At 35.3% G+C, this 10,079-nt stretch overlaps 1 protein-coding gene across 1 annotated transcript; it reads left to right on the forward strand.

The window, feature by feature from the left end:
* Positions 1 to 4,011: 4,011 nt before the first annotated feature.
* On the forward strand, positions 4,012 to 8,605 carry ARF2-3 (auxin response factor 2). Its single transcript, XM_009113757.3, has 16 exons — positions 4,012 to 4,256; positions 4,346 to 4,495; positions 4,594 to 4,709; positions 4,787 to 4,882; positions 4,949 to 5,005; positions 5,090 to 5,245; positions 5,332 to 5,416; positions 5,518 to 5,608; positions 5,694 to 5,858; positions 5,959 to 6,078; positions 6,159 to 6,234; positions 6,314 to 6,485; positions 6,574 to 7,499; positions 7,604 to 7,794; positions 7,881 to 8,095; positions 8,196 to 8,605. The coding sequence occupies exons 2-15, from the start codon at positions 4,426 to 4,428 to the stop codon at positions 8,056 to 8,058; spliced, it is 2,499 nt and encodes an 832-aa protein (XP_009112005.1). The 5' UTR covers positions 4,012 to 4,256; positions 4,346 to 4,425; the 3' UTR covers positions 8,059 to 8,095; positions 8,196 to 8,605.
* The last annotated feature ends 1,474 nt before the right edge of the window (positions 8,606 to 10,079 follow it).

Here is a 10,079-nt window from a genome sequence, read left to right on the forward strand (position 1 = left end):
TTAAAAAACTTTGATGTTATTCTACCGCATACGGAAACTCAAATTATGCCGTATAGTTTTGATAATTGAGGAATACAGTTTGACATAATCACAGATACCAACTTATTTTTTTTGGTGGGGGGGGGGGGGGGGGGATAAAATGTCAAATTCCAAAACAGTTTTGCTCAATAATCAGAAAGACAACAACAAAATGTAGCACATTTTGCTCGTTTTCCATCAACCATATTTCTCCAACTTGCATCATGGACCGATCATCAAGAACATATGAACAAAAAACAAATAAAAAATAGATGGTTACATGGATTTACTTTACACAATCAGTGTCAGAAATTTGACAATAAAGGAAACATTCACGTGTATGTGTGAGCATGTACTACTATTACAACCATCTCGATAGTTGCTAAATCAGGTAATATAAACTACAAAGAATTTTAATATTATTTGTATTTTTAACTTCGAATTTACGTGTTACTCACTTATCTTTTAACCAGTTTTGATAATGTACCATTTTCTTTTCCCAGCCTGTGTTTAATATAGCACTAATTGTAGGTCTATCTATCACAATGTGTATATCCAGGTAATGTTCCAAAATTTTATACAAAATACATAGTTTATTTTAGGAAAATAGATATACATGACGTTAAAAATATGTGATTTTTTTCTTTTAATTGGAAGAGGTGAATTAGCTTTTTATACCCTTTGTTAATGGTATCGAAAAGGTTATGTACGTTTAAGACTCCATTATGTGAAAATAACTTTTTTTTTCCTAAAATCCTAAAGAAAAGAAATTTGATAAGAAATTGTCATAAATAGCACATTCATAGTACCACTTTTCATGTTTACACTAACCACTTTTACCCTCAATTTTAATGAAGGGTAAAAGACAATTATACTCTTAGGGTTAACTAATCTAGACTTAGGGTTTAGAGTTAAGAGGTGGGGTAGGGTTTTTGGAATGTGAAATTTAGGATTATTAATAAATATATAAATAAATACTAAAAAAAATATAAAAAAATTAAAAAAATAGTTTCAAACATAATTTTCTTTTTTCAAAAAGAAATTTAAAAGAAAAATAAAACAAATTCGAAAAAAATAAATAAAATAATTTATAAAAAAGTTGGAATTTGAAAAAGTATAATTCGAAAACATATATATATATATATATTTTTTTAATTTTTTTTTATTTACAAGGGCATAAGAGTCTTTTGCCACTTAATGAAAAAGATATATTTGAAAATGTCTCCTTAGTGGTGGTAAAAATGAAAAGTGGTACCATGAAAGTGGTAAACATGTAATTTTCCCAAATTTGATCCTCTTTTAATCTTAACAAAATAAGATTGTTTCCTTTCAAATTCTGACCAAATAGAATTGTAAAAGTAATTTTTTACTTATAAAATTTAATGATAAATATGATACTGAAAATATTTAATTAAAAATACTAGTAATAAATACATGGCGGTCTTGAACATACACTAGTAAAATATTGACTATATCTAAAAATTTAAGAAAATTATATATATATATATATATATACATAATACATATATATATATATATATATATATCTTTTTTCAAAAAAGATGTTTACTAAATTATTTACATAGACTCCAAAATTTAGGACGACCATAAATAAATTTATATGCATAAATTAGAGAAAAAAAATGATTTTCCTTTTTGTTGGACAAAGATTCCTACTCTTGTTGCGTTCAGACCACACATCTACCAAGTGCCATACCAACACGTGATTTTTCTCCTTCCAAATTTTCGTCCGTGTCTGTTTATCATATCGTTTTCTCCACATACTGCCTGTAATACATGTTCGAAAAGAAACATTGTTTTGATTTCATATTTATCCTGGTTATTATTATCATATATTTTCGGCCTTATATACATATATATAAACATTCTTTGGTCAATTCTAATCATGATTCATGCTTTACGTGATGCTAACAATTAAACAGATATAGTTTATAGTAGCGTCGGTCGATAACAAACAACAAAAGACAACGTGATTTAGCTACTATGTCATGCATTACATTAAAAATCGGAATGTTTGGTTAAATTTTTGAAGTGATTAATGTTAAAAAAAAGAATATGGCATTTAAAAACTGAATGCAGGGAAAAAAGAGCGAGGTTAAATATTGGACAATTATCTCAAATAGACATTTTTAAATTTTTGTCACAAAAATAGATCTCAATAACCAAAATGATCAAAAAAAGTTTTTTTTTTAATTTTTTTTTAAAAAATTTGAAATCTCATCCCCAAAACCTCCAAAATACACTCATTAACTCTAAACCCTAATATTTAAATTAATGTATAAGTGTATATTTACTTCTTTTGATAAACATTTAAATTTATTTTGGTCATTTTTTATTTTTAATGTCTATATTTGTGACAAAAAAATTTTTAGGTATCATAGAGAATTTTTCTTAAATGTTTTCTAATAGTCTTGGATGCTACAGTTATAATACTCCATACATTCCATAATATAAAATGTTTTGCATAAATCACTTTTTTTTAATGATCCCCTAATTAGGTATGAAGTTGAGGGTATATATATAATTAATGTTAATATGACTCCCGTTGGTATATCGAATTGTCGATTATATAGATGGAATATCACTAGTTACATAGTTTCACTAGGTGAAATAATAGTATGGCATGGCTGCATGTCGGCAAACCACATGCATGACGAATGGCTCGTTTCTTACCTAAACCAAATGAATTCTATCAGTCGTGGTTTGTATTCGAACAAACACGTTTTTAAGAGAATTCGAACAAACTGTAAATGAACTTAGTTACAAAAGAAACTTTAAATGAACTTGTTACGCAAAAGTACAAAACGTCAATTGTACAAACTCACGTTCAATTATTGTTTCCAATTAGACGCCACTTTCAATTATTGTTTCAATTAGACGTCGATTATATAGTTGCAGCTCATATAATTTTGACAATCCTTTTTTTATTTTGGTATTATCTAACTTTTAACCTAATTAAGAAAAAACACAATAACGAAACGTCTTTGTTTTCCATAAAAAGAAAAGCACGGTAGAGATTAAACTATGAGTGATTCACGAGAACAAAATTCCTGAAAGCGCATGATAGCCTGAAGAACGTAGAAAATGACACCCAAAATATCTAAAGAATACTAAAACGCGCTTCCCTTGTGCCATGTAGCTAGTATTAACTTCTCTCTACGTCCACCCAGACCTGCCTGTTCACAGCACGACAAAGCCACTTACCTATAAAAACACAACACCTTTCCCATTGACGTTGTCTTTACACAAACACCGTTATCTCTTCAAAACCAATAAAAAGCCAACGTGTGCGCAAGACGTGTTGACGCCGTTAGTCCTTGTAACAAATTAAAGCAGCCTTTATATTTCGTGCTAATCTATATCACTACCATCTAGACATTAGTTTCTACTTTTAATCATCCCTCTCCAAGTTTCAACCAATGGTTTTAATGGGTCTTTGCCTCTTTGGGGTCAAAAGAGAAGATTAATTTTTCAACTACGTGTTTTACAAGTTACTGCTTATGGTAATGATTTCGATATTACTTAACCTACCATAGTAAGCAAATAGATATAGTTTTTTTTTGGTATTTATTTTGATTTATCTTACAAAACAATTTTCTTTTCATTAAAAGGCTGTATATATTACCATATAGATGTGTCGAGTTAAAAAAAAATATACATATTTTTTTGTATTTTTTTTCTAAATAAATTTTAGAACTGTAATTTTTTTAAATTTAAATTTTATTAGTTAGTGTTCACATTTTTCTTTCGCTATGATCTATATATGTCAAATGAATTAGCAGCTTTTATCTATAGCTATTAGCTAAACAGTTTTAAATAGGATAAAGTATTTGTTACTAAATATTTTCTACTCTTATAATAATAATAATAAGGGAGGGACGACAATAATATCGTGACTTGTCTATCGCTTTGTGAGGTCGCGGACCCTGGTCCCCCGGAAATGGTTACAACCGGGAATAGCCGGTGTGTGGGAGAATAGTAACCGGTGACTGCCGGTTTTTGACTACTCTTGGTTAAGCCTCTGGTCGCCTCAGACCCAGAAAAGAAAAAGATAAGAAAACACACAGAAAAAAAAGAAGAGAGAGAAAGTAGAGAGAGATAAGAAGAGTAAAAAGGTATAGCTTCGCTTCTCGCCGGTGTTCAAGCGTCTGTAACTCCGATAAACGAGCAGAGGAAGACGAAGACGAGTCACGAAGCTGTCATATCTCTAAATCGAGGTTTGATTCTAGGGTTTCATCTTCTCTGTTAGCTCTATTAGGTAATAATGTAAAAGAAGCTAAACGAGTAGCGATTGTGTTTGTTACAGTTATAGAGACGGAAGGATTCTGAGATTTTTCTTGTGGATTTCGTCTTCTTCGTTGGGTAGATGAAACAGATCTGAGGTGTATGACGAGTTCTGAGGCCTTAAACGTCGCCGTTTCCGGCGAGGGGCAAAAAGGTCATTCTAGCCGTGTTGGTGAGAGTCCTCCGTTTCTGACTTTTTTTTTTCTTTAGCTTTGTTTTTGGTTATAGACTTACAGACTGACTTTTGTTTTTTTTTTAAATTGTTGTTAGTGGATGCTGAAGCTGCTCTGTATAGAGAGCTGTGGCACGCTTGTGCTGGTCCTCTCGTGACGGTGCCTAGACAAGATGATAGAGTCTTCTACTTCCCTCAGGGACACATCGAGCAGGTGAGGTTTTAGAGATTTCGTCTCTTTTCTAATTTTGTTTGTGACTTTAATGATTTTGTCGTTTTGTTGATGGTTAGGTGGAGGCATCGACTAACCAAGCAGCTGAGCAGCAGATGCCTCTCTATGATCTTCCATCTAAGATCCTTTGTCGTGTTATTAATGTTGATTTAAAGGTAGCCTTCGCTTGAAAGTTTGGTTTTTTGAGTCTTGAATTGTCAGCTTATGATGTGGTTTTACAGGCAGAGGTTGATAGCGACGAGGTTTATGCGCAGATTACTCTTCTTCCTGAAGCTATTGTGAGTTGTGTGTTTTCTTAGTGTTTCTTTGGTTTTGAGTGGAGTATAGGTTGATGATTGTTTCTGTTTTTTTTTTTCTTGCAGCAAGACGAGAATGCTATTGAGAAAGAGGCGCCGCCTCCTCCACCTCCGAGGTTTCAGGTGCACTCGTTCTGCAAAACCTTGACTGCGTCTGACACAAGTACGCATGGTGGATTCTCTGTGCTGAGGCGGCATGCGGATGAATGTCTCCCACCCCTGGTTGGTGTTTCACTTGCTTCTTATTTGTATTGAAACATATTTTACTTCATTTTAGTGGTTTAATTCATCCTTTTGTCTTCTCTCAGGATATGTCACGCCAACCTCCTACTCAAGAGCTGGTTGCAAAGGATTTGCATGCAAATGAGTGGCGTTTCAGACACATTTTCCGAGGTATAGGGATCTATATGAAATGTATTATGAGTATCTTGTTTAATTTATGGTTCTTGATTCTTGTGTGATCACCGTTCTGTGGTGGTTGATGTTATTACCAGGTCAACCACGAAGGCATTTGCTTCAGAGTGGATGGAGCGTGTTTGTTAGCTCCAAGAGGCTGGTTGCAGGAGATGCATTTATATTTCTAAGGTTTGTGGATTTTTAAGCTCATTATGTTCTTGACTACATTTGTAACTTTTTGTTCGTTGATGTCAAATTTCTAATTCTTCTGTAGGGGTGAGAATGGAGAATTACGTGTGGGTGTAAGGCGTGCAATGCGACAACAGGGAAATGTGTCATCTTCTGTAATATCGAGCCACAGCATGCATCTTGGAGTATTGGCCACCGCATGGCACGCCATTTCTACAGGAACCATGTTTTCTGTCTATTATAAGCCAAGGTTTGTTTTGGTTTAGCTAACTTCACAGCTTTGATCCTTTACTGTTTTGTTTATGTTCGATGTCTGCGAGTTACTTACTAAATGTTCATTCATTGTGCAGGACAAGCCCATCTGAGTTTATTGTTCCGTTTGATCAGTATATGGAGTCTGTGAAAAATAACTACTCCATAGGCATGAGATTTAAAATGAGATTTGAAGGCGAAGAGGCTCCTGAGCAGAGGTAAAAAAAATACTGTTTTTGAGTATCTATATCTGATTCTGTTGAAGGCGAACCTCACAGATTGTATTGATTTATATTAGGTTCACTGGCACAATTGTTGGGATTGAAGACTCTGACCCCACGAGGTGGGCAAAATCAAAGTGGAGATCCCTCAAGGTAGATGACCTATATTGTAGGCAAGATCTAGACACTATTCTTACAGTGAATGAAGGCTAAATGTTTAATTTTCTTGCAGGTGAGATGGGATGAGACTTCTAGTATTCCTCGCCCTGATAGGGTATCTCCGTGGAAGTTGGAGCCAGCACTTGCTCCTCCGGCTTTGAGTCCTGTTCCCATGCCCAGGCCAAAGAGGCCCAGATCCAACATAGCTCCTTCATCTCCCGACTCTTCCGTGCTCATAAGAGAAGGTAAAGTCTCCGTTAGTGCGTCTGACTATATTAGTGTGTGAAAATTACTCATTTGAAGTGGAAGACTAATACATTGTCCACTCAACAGGCTCAGCTATGGGAAACAAGGACCCTTTACCAGCAAGTGGACTTTCAAGGGTCTTGCAAGGTCAAGAACACCCGACCTTGAGAACGAAACATACTGAGACTGTAGAGTGCGATGCTCCTGAGAGTTCTGTTGTGTGGCAATCCTCAGCTGATGATGACAAGGTTGATGTGGTTTCGGCTTCGGCTTCTAGAAGATATGAGAACTGGATGTCCTCTGGCAGACATGAATCTGCTTACACGGATTTGCTTTCTGGCTTTGGGGCGAACATAGATCCGTCACCCGGTCATCAAATACCTTTTTATGACCATTCATCACTACCTTTTGTGGCCGCAAATAAATTCATTGGTGATCGGGATGGCAAGTTTGATTATTTTGCTAACCAGTGGCAGATGATGCACTCTGGTCTTTCCCTGACGTTACATGAATCTCCTAAGATCCCTGCGGCATCTGATACCTCTTTTCAAGGAGGGCGAGGCAATGCCAAATATGGAGAATATCCGGGGCTTCATTCTCTGACGACTGAGAACGCTGGTGGTAACTGGCCAATACGTCCACGTGCTGTGAATTATTTCGAGGAAGCGGTTCAAGCTCATGCGCAAGCTCAGGCTAGGGAGCATGTAACAAAACGACCAGAGATGGTAGAGGACACGGCAAAGTCAAGAGATGGGAACTGCAGGCTTTTTGGCATTCCTCTGGTCAACAATGTGAATGTGACAGAATCAACTATGTCTCCGAGAAACAACTTCAATGATACTGCGGGGCTTACGCAGATGACATCTCCAAAGGTTCAGGATCTTTCTGATCAGTCTAAAGGGTCGAAATCAACTAATGATCAACGTGAACAAGGAAGACCATTTCAAGCTAATCATCATCCCCATCCGAAGGACGTTCATACTAAAACGCATTCAAGTAGGAGTTGCACAAAGGTGAGTTCTTTTGCTATCATTCCACACAAAAAGTATGAGCTTCTAGGAACCCTTGAAGCAATTCTTGACTAACAACATTACACATTGGTTTTATTTTGCAAAAGGTTCAGAAGCAGGGGATTGCACTTGGCCGGTCAGTGGATCTCTCAAAGTTCCAGAACTACGAAGAGTTGATAGCCGAATTGGATAGGATGTTTGAGTTCAACGGAGAGTTGATGGCTCCTAAGAAGGATTGGCTGATAGTTTACACAGATGATGAGAATGATATGATGCTTGTTGGAGACGATCCTTGGCAGTAAGATTTTGCAGTTCTTCTTAATGTCATTGTAATATGATGTGTTATTCAATTTTAACACTTGACGCAATTTTATTTATTCGCAGGGAGTTTTGTGGGATGGTTCGTAAAATCTCCATATACACGAAAGAGGAAGTGAGGAAGATGAACCCGGGAACTCTAAGCTGTAGGAGCGAGGAAGAAGCAGTTGTTGGTGAAGGATCGGATCCAAAGGACGCCAAGTCTGCATCGAATCCTTCACTGTCCAGCGCCGGACACTCTTAAACTGAAAAAAGACAAGACCCTGTTGCTACAAGCCGAGGTATGTTTATATACATATGTGTTCACAGGTTACTAGAGAGACAATGAGACAAGTTCATATCATTACCATACAAATAATATTTGGTATTTTTGTAACGCAGGGGGAGAGAGGTAGGAACAGAAATCAAGAAGAGTTTAATAGTGGAGACTGGAAGTAAAAAGAGATTATGGAGCGGGAGGGGGGTTATTAAGTAAGTATTTTGTTGGGCACTTAGGTTATTAGCATCTTCCACCATCCTAATATCTAATAATAATCAAATATAAATATATATATTTTATTAAGTAAACAAAAATGGTTAGAGGTATTATATGGTAGAATATGGGAAGGGTCTTTTTTATAATTAGAAAAGATGGTGAGAAGTTGTAGATGGAGGCGCTGGGTTTCGGTTCTTTGCTTAATATGTATTTCTTCTTTCATCAAATGATTACTTAAAAGTCTTTTATTGTTTATATATTAATCTCAATGTACATAAGTTTTTAATATTTTAACTCTTTTTGAGTATTCGGATTAGTTATAATATGAGTTTTGGTTAGTTCAACTAAGACCATCTTCAATGTATTTTGCTATTTTCACTTCTAAAATAGGAGAACTCTATAATAGAGGTGAGATATGCTCTAATGTATTCTCTTAAAATAACAATCTTTAAAATATAGAGTAAAAAATAGATGAATGCTAAAAAAATAAAGATCTCTATTAGAGAGGAAGAAATAGAAGTGGGTTGGAGCAATTTCACCTCTAAATGCTATTATAGAGGTGAAAATAGCAATGAGTTGGAGATGCTCTAAGATAAAGAAACAGGGGTTGTGTAACTTCTTTGGCACGCAAACTAAATTTGTTAGATTGCAGTGTAATTTACACATCCAGTATTATATATTTTTTCTCCTTGATAAGAAACGAAGAATGCATTCTTGATTTATCGATCTGGTTCCTCCTATTCAATCGATCCGAAGCTCTTCATCCCCTATATACAACTAATTAGGGGACAACTAATTTTTTTTATTGAAATATGATGCCCTAAGCGGTCGGTTCTCTCGCTTATGCTCGAGACCGGCCCTGCAATGGTGACTCGTCAGATCAATCTCCAGGACATGGAGTAGGAGGAAGCAATGTTAGTAAGAAGAGGAAAGAGTTTTTATCTCCTGGAAGCAGCGAAGAAGAATGTTGCTTGACTGGTGAACAACGTTGTGACCCAGCCCTGGTTGGGTAAAGGACTTCACTGGGAGGGGAGGAGTGGAGGAAGAACACGAGGTTAGGGTTTGTCTACGGCCACAACACCACCTCAGAGGAGCCAGGCGAGCTTAAGTTGACGTGATGAAACATGTTTTTATAGTACTTTGTAGAAGCCAATTTGTATACATTGATGGGAAATAAGCAGAGTGTCCTAATTGTAACATTTCTAAATTTTCTTTTGAATTTTTGTCTCTTTTTTTTTTATGTATGGTTTATAAATTTCAATTTTAAAAGATTACAGTAGTTGATGATTTTCAGTAGCATTATTTTTTGAAAAAGCAAAATTGTTTTTTTGGCATAAAAAAGGAAGAAGATTGTTTAAACGAAAATAAGTTGCGAGTTTTTCAACTTAGGCCTTACTCAATTTATTCATATACCATCGCAGCTTGGAAGAATCAATCATTTTGAAGCAACTCAATTTGTTTAGCCTCAAACTCATGTGATGATCTATTAGCTAGGAAATCAATTAATTCTAAAAATCTATGGAGTGTGTTCCATATTTGTCCGAGATTTTTAATCTCCAAAGTCCAATGTAATGACAGATCAATCAATATAAATCATTTCAGTCGAAAAAAAAGTTTGCAACGGTAGTTTAATGCACTCTATTTTATACGAAGCCTTTCGTCATATATCGTTTGGTGGTGGACTAAACAAGGGACATTGTTTACTTCATCATTTCACATTGAAAAAGCCCTGTTTGCACTGTAAAAGGCTAATGCACTGGATGAAAACAAGCTAATAATGAACACAAAGA

The sequence above is a fragment of the Brassica rapa genome, chromosome A09 (assembly GCF_000309985.2).
Source record: "Brassica rapa cultivar Chiifu-401-42 chromosome A09, CAAS_Brap_v3.01, whole genome shotgun sequence".
In the NCBI taxonomy this organism is placed as follows: domain Eukaryota; kingdom Viridiplantae; phylum Streptophyta; class Magnoliopsida; order Brassicales; family Brassicaceae; genus Brassica; species Brassica rapa.

What these genes read in the sequence shown, in the direction of transcription:
- ARF2-3 (XM_009113757.3), top strand. Translation starts at nt 4,426, where the DNA reads ATGACGAGTTCTGAGGCCTTAAACGTCGCCGTTTCCGGCGAGGGGCAA. An exon ending in CAAAGTGGAGATCCCTCAAG is followed by an intron (nt 6,235 to 6,313) that starts GTAGATGACCTA and finishes ATTTTCTTGCAG; the next exon opens with GTGAGATGGGATGAGACTTC. An exon ending in TTCCGTGCTCATAAGAGAAG is followed by an intron (nt 6,486 to 6,573) that starts GTAAAGTCTCCG and finishes TCCACTCAACAG; the next exon opens with GCTCAGCTATGGGAAACAAG.